Source organism: Rattus norvegicus, chromosome 2 (assembly GCF_021556685.1).
Source record: "Rattus norvegicus strain SHRSP/BbbUtx chromosome 2, alternate assembly SHRSP_T2T, whole genome shotgun sequence".
In the NCBI taxonomy this organism is placed as follows: domain Eukaryota; kingdom Metazoa; phylum Chordata; class Mammalia; order Rodentia; family Muridae; genus Rattus; species Rattus norvegicus.
Genome location: NC_141535.1, coordinates 240630623 through 240647602, shown reverse-complemented (window position 1 = coordinate 240647602; position 16980 = coordinate 240630623). Strand labels below are relative to the sequence as shown.

Sequence of the window (16980 nt, the reverse complement as noted above, 5' to 3'; positions counted from 1 at the left end):
CTTTCTGCTTTGTGTATTTTGCCCTCTGATGGCTAAGGATGGTGGGGGAAAAAAAAGACCCGTCATATAGTGCTTCATATTATATGTTTTAGAGAAAAGAATAATCCATGCACATGTGCGCACACACACATAGGTAAATATGTATGTTTTAATTGGCAGACACATTGAATATTGGCGTTTAAGTTCAAAGTCTCCTATGTAGGAAGCACGGTTGCCAAGACTCTTGCAGAATCTGTGTTTGTGCCACCGAGCATATACATAAATGGATGCTTGGAACTTCCAATCTGCAAAAATATCCCCTAAATTCTTTGAAATCTCATCAAAGGAAATCAGCGAGTACACACGCTCTCTGTCCCTCTCTGTCCCTCTGTCTATGCATGGTTATCCACGCTTTGATCCTGCTGCCTTCCGTCCTTCTGAGAAGACCAGGCTGCATCCGGCGTACCTGTTGTTGGTGGGTCTGCTCTTCCCTCATTACTATTTCCCTCAGAGTTCTGGAGTCTCCTGTGAAGTCAAATCAAAAGTGACAACGTGAAAACCAAGGGGCTTCCAAGTACAAATTGTATGTGATCTTCTGGCCATAACGGAATAGTGTCATTGTCCTATAAAATTAGGATATCTATGCTCTTCCACTCCAGAGAATTAGCAATGTGGACTGTAGTCAGTAGCTAATGGGAATTCAGAAGGATTTGGAAACATTTCCCAGAAATACGGGAAGCACAGAGCATCTAGATCTCCATATAAATACTTGCATTAAATCATAAACTTCTTATTTATTAAATTGAACGATTATTTACTGGGCATTTGTCCTAAATGCTGGGCACGAGGCATTAAAGAGAAGCAAAATTTCTTTTTCTTATGGAGCTCACATTCCGCCTGGGAAGAAGATGTTTAAGAGACAGACAGCCAGGCAGAATACAGATGAGGTCAAAGAGAGAAGCTTTGCAAAGAGAATCAGGGGAACACAGCTGGTCAGGGAGGGGAGCTTAGGTGATTGGTGGAATCCAAAGATTGTGGTCACGGAATCCTTTATTGCATGAAAGATATTTTAGGAGAAAGACCGAAAGCTCAGTTCAGGCTTCATTTCATGGGAAGGGCATGCTAGACAAAAGGAAGAGGAAAATTGAGGGCTCAAGAAAATGGCTTCCTTTATACCCAGATGCCTAAGGAGGCCAGAAAGGCCCAACTTGAGAGAAAACAGAGGTTGTTAGACATTATATAAGAGATATAAGGTAGGAAGTTTTAGTAAGGCCTGTAGGCCAAAGAAGGCTAGAGTCATACGGATATATATATATATATATATATATATATATATATATATATATATATATATATTGAGATAACAAGTCTTTGTCAGGCTTCTTAAAGTTGCTGAAGTGTGGTTTGAAGTTGATATGTCTCCTACAGGCCCATGTTTAAATTCCCCATGCCCTGTCTGTGGTACTATTTAGAATGCTGTGGAACATTTAGCTTGTAGAAGTGGGTCACAAGATGTGGGCTCTGGAGTTTATAGCCTCTCTCATTGCCAGTAGCTCTTTTGGCTTGTGGTTTGCATCCACTGAAGTAGATCCTCTGCCTGTGCTCCCCAGGAAAACCCTCTAAGCTGTGAGCCACAATAAGCCTTTCCTTCCTTTGATTTTCTCTGTAAGGTACTTTGAGTACTGAAATGACAGGGAAACTATTACCCACAACAAATTTCCACAAAGAGATTTAAAACAAAGTTCTTTCTGATGTGCAGAGTAAAAAAAAAAATGAACACACACTAAAAATAAAGCCCCAGCACAATGTACAATGCCTACAGTCCCACCTACTTAGAAGGTCAAGGCAAGAAAATCTTTGAAACTCAGGAATATAGAGCCAACCTGGGCCACATAGTATCAAGATCCTAACTCAGAAAGGACAAGAGAATAAAACAACAACAAAAGAGTGAATGAACGAGTGAATGAATGAACGAGTAAATCAATCAATCAATCAAATAAAAGATAAACTAAAGTACAACTCAGTGTGCATGTGTTCCGTGTTCTGGGTGTGCTTCCTTTTGTCTTCATGATTCAGAGCCAGGATACACTGTATCTATCACTCACATTTGCAGGTCAAGAATTGTTTCCAATGAAATATCAATTTTACGATAAACAGATTCCAGAGCTAGACAAAATAACCCTGACTTGCCAAGTTTTTAAACATTTTAAATGTTTGGGATAATATTTTAAAGCAATGGGTATTTGTTTGCCTTTTGCTGATGTAATGCATAGAACTGTTCCAGGTTTCCTTGGACGCTGTTTCCACCGGAGAAGTCTCCACACTGACTTCTGGAGTACCAGCAAGTGCTCTGTACATGCACTTGTCTTTTGGGTTCAGACTTTAGATCAGTCACTAGGATCTCTTTGGAAATGACTTGCAGGGACTACAATTTGTCAACAGGTTTCTTTTTTTTTTTAAACTAAGGTCCCACAGTAGAATCCAAATGACTCATTAAGTAGGTAGGTCTCTATTGCAAAACAATGTTACTGAATTAAGAACTTACAGTGTTTTGCAAAGGCAAACAGAATACAAATCTTATTGTTAGCCCTTTGCAGTGAAACATAGGCGTGTAGTGGCAGAAGAGATAAGGATTCAATTCAAAATCCCCGTGTCCAGTCATTTTCACTAATGACGCCATTCTTGAGGCACCCTCTATTTTGCTGTTGCTCCATATACCATGAGGGATTCACACTACCTCCCAGCCAGCTCCTTTTAGATTCCCTTACATCTTTCAAATCCTCCTTAATGTGAACCTGTTTGGGCACTGAACCTGAACGTCTTCCAGAGGCATATTGATCTAAGCATGTCAACGTGTTGTTTGTGCTGCTGGCCTGTCTGTTGCAGTTAGTCTAATGGGTCTATTGCATCCCTCCTTTCTGTGTACGGCGGTGCGCCTATGTTTTGTACTGAACACACCAGAGATGTGGATACAAAGGAGGAATCTGAGAAAGAATTCAGCTTGAGAGATTGCTAGGGAATTCTTTACTATGTTTTCCAGAAATGAGAACGTATAGGAACCAGAAGCATGGTGAGGAGCCATCTGAGGTCTAAGGATAGATTAGTTTTTGTCTGGTGAAGGGAAAGAAATAGAACAGTTGGTTTTTTTCTTCAAGCAAAACTTGTTGATTGTTAAGAACTATGCGTTGCAAAGCAGCCAACAAGAATATCCATGAGTGGAACAATATGGGATTTCCCAGGAAATAATTAACTTTATGAAATAAAATAGCAGAATCAGGACTCTGGAAGACTAAACCTCAGATCACAGGGTTGATTGGAAGGAACTCCATACAAAACTGCTGTATACTAAATAGAAGGGGACACGTTTAAAAACCCCAATGTACTTAATCATTCATTACCTAGGACCTTCCTGATACTGTGGCCTGAACATAAATAGGTACATGTATTTGGTGCCAACTATGTGTTTGGTGCCCACAGATCTGAGAAGTGTCACATGCCCTGAAGCTATAGTTTCCGATGGTTATGAGCTTCCAGGTCAGTGCTGGGAATCAAAGCTGGTCCTCTACAAGAACAGTAAGTGCTGTTAACTCTTGACCCATCTGTCCAGCCCCCACTGTGCCTCCATATGACATAGGAGACCATTGTCAAAAGGTGACAATTTGAAAGAATCCTAATGTATCCAGGCAGTGTATTAGTCAGTATACTTTTTCAAACTTTCTGAGGTTTTTCTTGTCATTGTGTTTGTGAGAAAATGACAGTTATTAATTTGTTTTAAGTTGAGCCAGTCCTTATTATAATTCAAACACATTTCCCACTTCTGGGTCCCCTATCTCTATAATCATTTATCTTATAGGGAATTTTACTGTAAGCGTAATATTTACAAGAAGCAATTTGTCATCTTGGGGTTAAGTGTAGAAACTTCAATAATTTCTGGATAAATATGTCAAAATAACTAAGATTCAGGCAATAAAAGAGAGTGGGGAGCCTCTAGTGTGGCATTTTGGATTGGAATTGGGAGGTGTGCTAGCTGGTTTGACTTTATTATCATTGCTGTTTTTATAAATCTGATTTTCCAATTATTAACTATCATTAGTATTAATGGCATTTACGCTGGTAATCCGTCTCACTAAGGATTTCAAAGTGCTGTAGCTTTTCGATGCTAAATGAATCCCACAGCTCCAGCCGTGATGCCCGCCCTGATTTGCTACACCCAAAGTCTCCAAACACAATTAATTTTAATTCATATATGAACACGGCTGTAGAGCACTTTGAGTAAAGAATGGAACCAGAGTCTTGGAAAGCAACTCCAAAATATTCCAGTTCATAAGGACTGAAATCCGAGAGCTAATTGGCCCTCTCTCCTAGTCCTCGCCCCCTCCCCCTCCCTCTGCCCGAGACAGCATTCCTTGTCACTTAAACTTACTTATATACATACCGTGAGGCACGCAGACACAAAGGAGGGAGAAGATGCAAATGAGCAGGTAGGCCTCAGTTCCAGTCTCCTTTCTTTGTCCCACACTTTCCTCTTTCCCAGCATCCCCTGCCCCTGCTGAAGTTCTCTCCATGACGCTCAGAGCAGGTGAGACCTGCACGCATTTCTAGTGTGTTTCCTGCTAGCATGTCCATGGAGCTGTGATCACACACTCTGAAACACAGCTAATGCCTCTCTCTCTCCTCGAGGCAGGACCTATCCTGTCTGCAAGGGCTCTCAGCGGTACCTGGTCTGCAGAGCGCTTCTTGTTCACCCCAGCAACACTTCTCTGCCCTTTCCCTTTGTGCGGATTCCAAAGGATAGAATCAATTTCTTCACAAGATACATAGAGAGGAGTAAGACAAGACAACACACACCATATATTTTCATATATATGCAGCCTACGCTCGTCTAACTAAAGCACTCCTCATTTCTGTTGAATAAACGGTGGAGGGAGTGAACAAATGAACAAGCAAATGAACAAATCAATAAGTCCTCATTTCTCTTGTGTCACTCAGGGCCCAACATGTCTACATCCTTGCTGGTGGCAGACTGAAGGGGCTCACACATCTTAGTGAGTAGCTGAGTGAAGTGCGCATGTACCATGGAGGCTGGGTGTGTGCAGCTCTGTCTGCCGTCTAACCCAAAGTGCTCGGAGGCCTATTCATATATAGATGAAAGTTAATGGTGAGCAGAAGATCTGGGTGCATCATGCGGTGTGGGAGACGTGTCTGGATCCCTGGAACCAATTTGCCGTTTGCACAAATGCCCAAGTTCCTTCCCTAGGACAAAGAAACCATCCTCTTTCTAAATCCGATGGCCACCTCACTAGCTGTACACAGAGGCAGGCATTTCAGAGCAATGGAAACAGATGTCTGGTAATTATAACAAAAGCCTACTGGTTAAATATTTCCTGGGTAACTTGCCTTTATTCTCCATACCAACCATACAGTAAAGAGAATTTTATTACCCCCATTTTACAAACATTAAGTAAATTGCTATTGTCTTTCTCCCTCTTCCTCTCTCTCTCTCTCTCTCTCTCTCTCTCTCTCTCTCTCTCTCTCACACACACACACACACACACACACACACACACGCATGCCAGCACTGAGGAAGCAGATACAAGCAAATTCTAGGGGAGGCTTGTTACCCAGCAAGTTCAAGGCCAATGGAATGTCCAATCTCAAATAACAAGGCGGATGTGCCTGAGGTTGTCCTCTGATTTCCACATCTGCTCTCACACCTGTGCAAGTGCACCACCACACATACATGCACCCACACATACATGTGCACACACACACATACACACTCACACTTGTCCACACGCACCATGCATACACATAAAAATATATTCATCCGTACATAAGAAATGTGACAACAGCACCATGCACATAGCAACTTTGTCGCCGCACCATACTGCACGCACCATATAAGTTTCCTCTTCACCTGACTTGAAGGCTGGCTTCTTGGAATGCTGATCCTCGCCTATCAAAAAAAAAATCTCCAATAGAATGAGTGAAAGTACTGTGAACTCATTCGTCACTCAAGTGTAAATGTGATAATGTGCAAACTCTGACAGTAGTGTGCACAGTGGAGAAAAAAAAAGAATGGGAAGCCAGTAAAACACAGAAAGGAGCCCCTAATGGTGGCATTTCGGGGAATAGGAGGGGACAGATGGGGAGATATTTCTGGACCAGGGAGCTTCTGGGTGCCCTTCACGTTGTACCACACCAACCATTTCCTATTCCTGTGCAGAAGGTTGGCTCTGCTGCGGAAACGTACTCTCCAGCTCTCCTGAGAAGCTTCTATTTCTGTCTGTTATAAAAAGGTAGAGATGCCATTCCTTCTGGTTGTCAGGGACCAGGAATGAGCCTCCCTCATAGAACACACAAAAAAAGCCAAGGACAGACAAAGAAACTATCTGCGCTCTACATCCAACGGGCTCCATGCTAACACTTCACAGGAGCAGACATGTCAGCCGATGGAAAGAGATTTCTGATAATTATAACAACAGATTCTGCTGGTTAAATGTTTGCTAGGTACCTCGTCTTTGTTACCTATGCCAGTGATATGACAGAGAGCGTTTTGTTACCCCTATTTTAACAAACATTAAGCAACATGCCCATGGTCACAATACTGGTAACTCTCTAAGTCAGTAATGGTGACCAAAAAGTTACAACTCAAATCCTGAACACCTTCAGGAAGATGTCCCTGATACAAGAGGGAGATATCTAACTATCGTTTCATGAAAATACACATGAAAATACGCATGGCATGACACCTACAGTATCCTTGCTCTATTTCATAAAGATATGGGAGAAATAATTTCTCACTCCAGGTACTATAGGGATCACTAGTGTAGAAAATATAAAAGACTGGCCAACAATCTCAATATATTTTCTACAAGAAAATATGCGTGAAATGTCTAAACTAGATACAGACACTTTCAGGTTACCTGGAGAAGCGTCTTAAAGGCCTTATGACTTATATAGTCCCTGACTGGAAGAGTTTGCCACCTGGAGAGGGTATTAAGACCTTGGTAATATTATACATCAGACTTATACACAAGTTGTGGTCAAATTGATATAAGAAACAAAGAAGGAAAAGGAAGTCAGTGGGAGGATACATTTGTTCTGGTAGCAACCAGACTACAGAATGTCACTGGTGGAAATAACTGTTGTGTTCACCAGGTACTTCTGAGCAATTGTCTCGGAACAATGTTACTTCCAGTGAGACTGCCCACAGAAATCCCAACCCTCTCCATAGTCACTTGGAAATATGTTAGCATTTTCTTTACAGCTTCTTTTAAAGTATCACATGTGTCCACCCTGTCAGTTCCTCAGCGGTGAGTCTTTCCTGACAGGAGACAGAGCAGCAGCAGCAGCAGCAGGGCAGATGCTGCGAGATATTTCCTGCACTCTGTAGATGCTTCTCATGTGTTTATGCTGAGAGGTTAGCCCTGAAACATACTTAACCTGTGTCGCTTGGTTCATACCACATCAATGCCAGCTTCCTCATAGCTGTGACCAGTTTGGTTCAGCCGCTGGTTTAACTGAATTTTCCATAGAACCAACCTGATCCTGTGATGGTTGGGCATCTGCAGATGCCTCCCAGCAAAGATTCAAGGCAGGCTTCGTATTAAGACGCCCCCTTCACTCCAGATCTTCTGTGGAATTACCAAACGGCTGTTGGCAGTAAAAGTTAAAATCATGCCCTCTCCTGCCTTTCTCAGCTTTCAAATGAGAACATGAATCTATAGTCAACCAGACAATCTCTCTGAAGATGCTAAATGGGGAAGTGAGTAACACCTATATATTTAAAGACACATCTGCAGTATAGGGAAAAAATCGATATGAAAACAGTGATTTAAAGAGATTTAAAGAAACAACAACCTCTTTTTAGCAGCATACTTGAGCTCTTTCAGACAATTATTCATAGATATTGGATTATCATTTTCTATTTGCATTGGAATACATGCAAGTGATGTTGAAAGTTGCCAGGGATCAGTTCCCATTCAAATTAATATTTCTTTCAGCAAATTATATTCTGTCTTTGTCAGCTACTCCATTCCAATCATAGCACCAATCTTATTCAAAGCTGGTACTTTGTCTAAATTTGTTTACCTGGATACTAATAAAATATTTCTGTTATGCTCTCTAAAATCCTACTGACAAAATAGGATTCATAAAATGTCCACAGAAATCAGAGCAGGTGGCATTCGGACCAAGCCGTGTCTATTTCTCACTGTGATTAAGCAGCTCGTAATGACAACATTTCTTATCTTACAACTGTGGCACGAAGAGGGAGCTGTAGCTCTTCGGAGACACAATTCTGCACGCCCCAGCTTATCCACGCTCTGCGATCTCGTGTCTGCCTCTCTCTCTCTCTCTCTCTCTCTCTCTCTCTCTCTCTCTCTCTCTCTCTCTCTCATTCATTCTCTCTCCCGTCATTTTAACCACTGTACCAGCTCCATTTAAATGTGTCTGCCGTGGATCTGGTCAGGTGGAAATAATCCATGCAAATCAGAAACTGTGGTTGTCAGTGTGTGGTTCCCGGAGAGGACTCAGCCTGAGGAGGTCACTGGTTCACAGCCGCTCCTCCCATTCCATCTCTCCCCTCATTGCAGAACTGCTGCATGTGTACAGTGGCAGAAAGGACTCAATTGACTTCAACTGCTGCCTGCTTTTGCTTACAACTTTTTCTTATAAAGGAACTCACCTCCATCTGTGTCTTCAAGGTAGGAAGCCCGATTCTTCTCAAGACGCGTGTAATGCCTCTTCTGTCTGCTCATTGTCAAATGTCACTGGAATGCGTTACATTGTTGCTGGCACGGGGCGCAAATGCTGCGATTCCAGGTGTCTCCTGCTTTTGTTACTTAACCGAGTAGGTGCAATTGTTTAAGTGCAAGGTATTCGGATGCTTATTTGCCAGGCAGCCAGCTTCAGTTTTCCCATGCTAGGAAGATCAGAGTGTCTACTCTCTAACCTAGAAATACAATTCCCTATCAAGTTTTCCCTCTTAAAAAAATAACAACCTCTTTAGATGGTTTAACTTCTGCCAATTCCAGCCAAGTGTAAAATTCAACCATGAGAAGGTGGCTGTGTATTGTTTGCCTGAACCTGGAACCTTGCAGCATTTTCTCTGGGAAAAAAAAATTAACTGTTGAAATGTTTTTGACATCAGCCAGAAAACCGTAGATCTTACTTCATTCTGCGGCAACAGCAACATGCTAGAGGCTCTATTGCTAACTGTCCTGTCAAACAGATTTATTCTGCACAATTCACAAATTACTAGGCTATGCAGAAAGTGTTGCAATTAGTTGGATTCGGTTATTGTTGTTAGACATGCTGGTAGGTATTGTTTTGAAATGTAAATTGTATTTTTAGAAAACTTTATTACAAAGAGGCTCCTTAAACCCTGACGTGTGTATAGTGCCAGTGGAGATCATTATTTAAGATTGATTTCAATAGTCAACTGGTTGAATTTGGGTTAAAAACGTGTGGAAGCGGTTAATAGATAGTACAATATATGTGTTGTTTCGGAAAACAATCCCTTGGCTTGTGGTACTTTCAAATGTGTTTCCTTGAAGTGACTTGTAATAATATTTTAATCATTCCTTAGTCAGCTTAACTTTACATCACATCAAAATGTCACGAAATTACAAATTCAAGAGGAAATCTTTTGAATTAGTACAAATATAATTAGAACATTCCAGTTGCAACCGAGATAAATGTCATCTGTCTCTGAACATACTCTTCGTTAATATGATTTTGCATTTTGACATATGGCTCTGACAAGGATATTTAATCCCTTGTATGAGATAGAATTGAACATAAACAGTAAACAAAGTTGACAGCCCTGAAAAGAAGGGGAAAGAAAATGTTTTCTGGTATAGCCGATCGTTCTGATGTCATAAATCTCAGATCCCGTCTTCTAGGGAGATACTTGTAGTTAGTAGAGTTTGGGGGTGTGGGGATTTATCATCCACATAAAATATCTCAGTGTCAGAACTGTGTGTTTCCTTTTCCTTTTGGCACTGAAATGTTACGCTGAGAAAATTGCACTCTGATTTTCGAGTACAGTAGTGCAGGGTACGGAGCTTTCTCATTGCTGCCATAAAGGAGCCGTCGACCCAAGTGTCACTACTTACTGTACAGGGGGCTATCTCTCCATCTCTGATGTGTGTTAGGGCGCTATATGCAGAATTTAACAGATAAATATCTTCTGCTTCTTAGCATTTTATGGGTCCTACCTATCGGGAGGAAAGCTACTAAGCTAGGATGGGGGCTGGTGCTTACAGCCGTGTGTAATAAAAACCCTTCGCAGCCAGGAAAGAGGAATTTGACTTATTACTTACGTGGTAATTAGAGGGTCTTTTAAAATTCTTTGTAATCCTGAGTTGTAAAGTAAACTGAGGATTGCCAGGAAAGGTTAAGGGAACGGACGTATCTGTTGGAGCCATGAGGCTGCTCACGATTATCCCTGCGTGTCATTGTCAGTGGAGTATTTTATTTAAGCCTCTGTAGTACAGGGGGAAAAGGATTCCTCACTCGTTGTGATCCAGGGAGACTCTTTTACACCCAAAGGGATTTGGATAGGAGTCCCACTCACTGCCCCAAACCCCACGTGGAGACCCTAAAGAGATAGCGTGTGGGATAGCCTGGCTGGTCGAACTTGAGACTACTGTGAACTAAAGGGCGCCCTTGCAGAACAAAGGAATACCACAGACACCCTGTCAGCAGGCGCGCCAAGGAGAGACAGAGAAAGTAGGCAAGGCACTCTTCTGGGGGCAGAGAAAATGCTGCCAACTAGACATTCTCTCTGCATTCACATTACGTGGATTTGATGGGTTTGTAGGTACTCCCCCTGGAATCCCGAGCCATCATTTCACGGGGCTATTTCAAAAGCAGGAATTTTTATAGATGCCTGCGTTTGTTTGCTAACCTCGAGAAAGTCTCCTAAGACCTACCTCCTATGCCTTCAGTCAGGCCTTACTGCGCATCCTAAATAAAATGGTCACAGCCTTCGGCTCTCCCTGGGTTCCTCTGCTTCATCTGTATACTTCCAGCTCCTCTACTAACTCACTCGAGCCACTGCTCAGGATAAGTTACGTTTACTCCATTTCAGTGTGCCTTGCAGCAAAATGTAGAACACCGAGAAACCTCGTGGCTGTATTTAATAGTGGTTTGTTATTCCCACCTGAATCCCTTCTGCTGGTTTTACTGAATGCAGTTTAAAAGATAAATTTCCATCTTAAAGGGATACTATGGGGGGGGGGTGTTAATAAGTTGTCCGGAACTTTGGGAGTGTTCAGAGGGGCCGTAGAAAAGTGCAACCCTGCTCGAGGAGAAAGGATCTGCAATACCAGCGGGCATTCGGCACTGCTTCGTCTGCACGCGTTCAGGGCTTCTCAGGAAGCGTTTCTCCCTCACTGAACAGTTCCTAGACCCTGGAAGTTACCGGAGTGTGGATTGGTTATAGCATCTAGGGGACACTTATCAGATCCTTATTGCTTTGTTTGCAATAATTTTAATCTTCGCAGTAGTGCTGTGAGGTCAAGGGGACCATCATACACACATTACAGATAAAAGCATGAAGGTCCAGAGAAGTTAATTGACTTTGTCAAGGCCACAGAGTTGTGCAGACATGGGATTTGAACCTGCTAATCCTTTGAAATCACATATAATGGTGACTTCCTGGCTTATCTGCCAGGGAACTTCCTTCCCTCTTCTTACAGCAAACATGTCCCACGTCCCCATCTGTGGTCTGGACATACCAGAACGAGGTATCCCGTTCTGGCTTTTCAACTTCTTCATAGCTCTTCCTTCTGATCTGCATTAGCATGCTAGCAGTCTCTAAGAAATATTTCGCTGAAGCCATGCCAGGGGCGGTTACTCTAGTAGAGTGGAAAACTGAATCACATCTGTAAGTGACCGTCATGTCTGCTCAGTCTTTGAAACGCCACCCCCTACATGCTGAAAACAAGACTGACAGCATTTTATATGTTTGGAATATCAGTGGTGAAAAGAGCTTGGTAATGGTGAGAATTAACTGGGCTCTATTTAACTACCATTTCCTAGTAACTCCCTAGAAGTTCTGATAACAGCTAGCCTATTGAGACAAACAACAGTTCACAGAAGAAAAATATGTGGAACCAACCTTCAAATTCTACCATGTGGTCAGCAGTGGCCCCTGCTCTTTCCTTTCTGTTCTCTAGGAAACTCTGTACGGAAATCTCCCCAGACAAAATATCACCACCCCATTTACAAAGCAGGAGAAGACAACAGACATGACAGTGAATATTTAAATATGCTGACCCTGACCGTGTGCCACTCAGCTCAGTTGACTGTTCTTACGTCACAGGCGTTACTCCCTTTAGGAGGGGAAGGAGAAGACCCCCCCCCCTCCTTACAGAGAAGTGAGAGCAACCTTCCTTCTGTCTGCCTGTTTGTGTTAGCTTCAAACTTCCGCTATTGTCTTTCATCCCAAGGTGAAAAGATGAACTATTAGGTAGGTCACCCGTGGGAATCTGATTAAAACACTGATCATTGACCTGTGGGTAGCATCTGTGAGATACAAACAAACAAACGCCAGTACAGGATGGACACAAAATCTAGTAGAAAGCATGTAGGGACCATGGGTCAGCAGTGATTGTGTACGATATTTATTGGGGAACAAAGGAAAAAAACTGATACCATTGGGTGACACCAGTATTCTTCTTCAATCATACTTAAAATATCAGTCAGATGGACTGCTCTTCGATGTCCAAAATCTCTACCTGCTGGCAAGCTGAAAGCTCACTAATTTGTCTTTACAGCAAGTTTAATTTACCCATTTTGTATGGATTAGCCAAGTTCGATGTCAGCCTTTGGAGTGGGAAAATCTGGGAATTAATTTAAATTTGCGCTTGTCCTACCATCGTCTCTGCTCAGTGCGTCCCGTAGCATGTAAGCCATTCCACTCAGGTTTGATTTCTCAAGTCAAATTACCTGAGTGGTATTTCCACCATGAAAGGCAAAGAGAAAGAGGTTGGAGGACGATACATTTAGTCTAAGGTATCACCGCTGACCCCAAACCCCAAAAAGGAGGTATCCCTCACTGCTCAATTCATAAGGCCTGTTACTGAACCCTTTGCCTAAAAATAATGTCAGCTCCTTGAAATTGAAAAAAAAAACCGAAAAGATGTTCCTCTCCAGGGAAGTTTGAAAAAAAAATATCCAGACAACTTAATTCTCAAATGTATTAGCAGTCAGTTCAGAGTGACAGTTGTCAGTTGTCATTACAACTCAATGGGAGCTCAAAAATAAAGCTTCTCTAGCTCATCAGATCAACTGTTTTTCAAAGAAGAGCCCAAAGTTTGCAATCACGCCCAGCCAGCACCGTGCCTTTCTGTTGCTGCTGTAGTGGGTGGTGGTGTTGACGGCATGGCTGCCTTCCATATTCCCCCAGGAAAGTTAGAGCTCCTTCCACAGCTGCTTTCCTGTTCACAACGACTGAAGTTCCTCCCGTGCTCCTCCACCTTTGATTTCGCAGGGTTTGTTAAAAAAAAATAAATAATAATAATAATAATAATAATAATAATAATAATAATAATAACAACAATCCCTCCATCGTTGGAGTTTAAATTAATTCAGGATAAAAATCAGATTCCATTGTTCACAGATCTGGACCCTGTGCTAAGCCGAGAGTCTGTGTTTAATCAATGTTCAGACATTCGTGGGCTTAACTTTGAATGTGGTGAGAAGAATTTATATACTCAAATTTTGTTTCAGGGGCAGGAAGAGATCCAGTTCTCTTTACAAAATATTTCGATTCTCTAAATTATATTTGTCAAAAAAAATATTTCTATGCCCCAACACTGGAGTTGCGCTTTCCCAAAATATAAACTAGTGTACATGGACTCAACTTATTTAAAAAAAAAAAGCCATAGCATGAAGGAAGAGATGAGCCCACTGAGTACCAAGGAGATATTACAGTTTCTCCTTATGATGTGAAACAGGGGCACAACTGCTGGAGGGATGGAGTGGAAAGAACAAGAAAGCGAAAAGACCGCAAAAATCACAAAAACATGGGAAGTAACACAAGGTGGAGTAGAGCCGCAGTCTCTGAAACGAGGAAAAGATTAGCTCATTTGCAAGGACCCGGACCTAGGTGTTTCTTATTAACCACCATTTACGGCTTGTTAACTTGTACTATCAAATCTTCATAACTTTCAGGAACGTGCCAATTGTAATTAATCTTAAACATGGCGTGCTCTTCCTGAACTTCTGGCTGCAAGAGGAGACAGGCCAGGGAAAGCAGGGGGTGGAAGGAGGCTCTGCTATAGAAGGATAGAATGAGCGATCTTATAACCAAGTCCACAGAGAGCATTTGTGACCAGGAGCCAAGTTCTAAAAGGGGATTAGGGGACATCAACTGGGCAGGTGGAGAGGAAGACAGTGAAAGCCATGGTCTTCGGAGCAGAGTAACTGCCAAGTTCTTGCAGAGCCCGGGTGCTCCTGGGAAAATGCTCAGGTCCCTGCAATAAGATATGGCCTCAAGGTGATAGATAGAAGGGAACAAACCAGAACAGAAAGTGGGACAAACAGCAGGGGTACCTAGATAGTAGAAGGACTTCCTACTTCTTCTGGGGACCAAGGCTCTGAGGAAACAAAAGTCTGCAAGGGCTTCCAAGGATTCCGGGTGGTAAAGACACTGAACGAAGGGTTCTCAGCACACCTGGGTAGAGAAGCTTGGCTTACAGCGCTTGGTCTCAGTTCTAAACCGTTTCATTTTCCTCCTTCAGCCACAGTGATGTCAAACACTATTGTGAAATCCTTTTGATTAGCTTGTGAAAAAAGCCATTGCAAACCGGCCGCTGGGATTTTAGAGGATTCAGGTAGGAATGGAGCAAGAATCTGCAAGTGACTCTGCGGTGTAATTAAGGAAAGGGGTGTGTGGCCGTGGTTTAAAGTTTTACATCCTTGATTAAGGAGAAAAGGAGGGGGGGAAATAGGCACTTTAAATCACAGGTACTGATTTTTCAAGGGAAGCACAAAGGAGATGGTTGGCGACAGACGCAGACCTGCTACAATTCCGTCAGGGAATCTCTCCAGACCTCAGCGTCCTCATCTCTACAATAAATTTTCATGGTATCTACTTCTCTGCTTTAGAGCAGGGAGGGAGAGCAGTTGCTATGAGCCTGGTCCTGCGCTGAGATTATTCTCCACGCGATTTTGTTTTCTGAACAACAACAAAAAAAAATTCACGCTTTGCTCTATACCGTTCATAGACATAACAATTTCGATGTTTCCCACTTTTGTCTCACTTTGTAGCTTAGAAAATAGCTTTGTGGGGCAAGAAGGGGCCGATTCTAATCTGTTACTAATAAAGAATATCAAGTCAGTCGGATTTAAAACGCTCTGGTCCTCAGCTCAGTGAGTCCGAAGCCAAGAACAAAAGGTACTTCTGGTGCTGGACATCGTGGTGACAGTTTTGATTAAAATTAGTAGTTTCACCTAACCTTGCTTCTCTGGACTCAATATAACATCACCAGACCTAATGACTCTGGACCAGTATGAGTTCATGTCTGTGGCCCTTTAGATTTAGTTACTTTTATTCTATGTGTTTGAGCACCACGGGTGCCCTTAAAGGTCAGAAGAGAGCTGTAGGTTCCCTGCGACTGGAGTTACAGAGGGCTGTGAGCTGCTCTATGGGCCACAGGAATCATACCTATGTCCTCTGAAAGAGCAGTCAGTGCTTCAGCTGCCTGAACCTCATCTCTGGACACATTGTGAGTCCGAAATTGGTGTGTACACCCTATTCCGAGTCAGGTCAGGGAGGACACTGGTCCCCAGCTCCCGGCCTTGTCAGGGGAGAGCACTGGGTCCCCAGCTCCAGGCCTTGGCAGGGGAGAGCAGTGGCTGCAGATCCGTGTTCAGGGCGTTTCCAGAACCCAAGCTCAACAGGCAGACTGGCAACTTCTGAGAATTAGGCAGATGTACACTCGTTCCTAGGAGGAACCTTCTCTTGAATCCTGTGTGTGTGTGAGGCACGCTGATGTAGAGAACTCCCGTAACTTTGTGGGCTTTCAGTGATTTCTCTGAGTACCATGTAAATGAATTCCTTAAACACAGACTGCCATCGATTTCTTCCTGATGTTCATTGATTCCCCCCCGACATTGCTTCATGTATGTATTCTCCCCAAACATCTAGTATTGATATTTTTCTCCCTGGAACTCTGTCCCCAATTTAATGATAAGCATATCATTAAAACCTGTTTTAATTTCCTAAGAAAGATTACATTAAGAGCACTGTCAGGGCCATTATGTCAATAGCAAAAGATAAACACGTATTTGGCAGTGTAAAATGCTATTATCCGTCAGGGTCAATCTGTTTATTTTACACAGAGCAATCTGCCGTGGCCACCACCACCACCACCACCACCACCACCACCCCCAATGTTAGTCATGAAATACATGTTCCTCTGTCAGGGACTGTTTGGAGGAATTCTGACAGTGAAATGTCCTCGATCACCTACGACTGTGACACAGTCTGTGTGTGTGAGTGCGTGTGTGTGTGTGTGTGTGTGTGTGTGTGTGTACACGTGAAATGACACACAAACTAAGATCATGTGTTTCAAGCTTTATGAGCATTTTGGTGCTTTTGTATATAAAGAAAAATAAGTATAATCTGATGAACAGTGGTATCTCATTTGTAATACCTGCTCGGTTTAGAATGAAATGACCGGAGGAAGGGCAGAGTGGATTATAGGATCCTGCTCTGTGTTAGTGCGTGCTCAAAGCTGCGCCCTCCCTTAAGCGGTGTCCACTCATAATCATCTTTATTGATCTAAAGACAAAGGACAGCCAAGGCAAGGAAGGAGAATAAAGAGTTAGGGCTCATTTGGTTGTGGATGCAAACCCGCTTCTTTTCTTCTTTCAACTTTTTTCCTTGAGACAGTAGTTTCTAAATATATCTGAGACACGCTGCTGGCTGACAGCTGCTATGGGCACGAAGTTCCTCTTTTAATGAGATAAAACAGTAGCGGG

General features: G+C 42.6%; 2 protein-coding genes across 7 annotated transcripts in view; one reads left to right on the top strand and one right to left on the bottom strand.

The window, feature by feature from the left end:
* Positions 1-8823, bottom strand: part of LOC147996614 (uncharacterized) — a 40640-nt gene extending 31817 nt beyond the window's left edge. The window contains exon 1 of the mRNA XM_087638204.1: positions 8669-8823. Coding sequence (XP_087494330.1) covers positions 8669-8741 — 73 coding nt within the window. The 5' untranslated portion in view covers positions 8742-8823. The remainder of the gene's footprint in view (positions 1-8668) is intronic.
* Positions 8462-16980, top strand: part of Adgrl2 (adhesion G protein-coupled receptor L2) — a 618928-nt gene continuing 610409 nt past the window's right edge. For all 6 annotated transcript variants that reach the window (NM_001302210.1, NM_001302212.1, NM_001302209.1 and 3 more), the window contains 1 exon segment: positions 8462-8687. The gene's annotated coding sequence lies outside the window, so the exon portion shown is untranslated.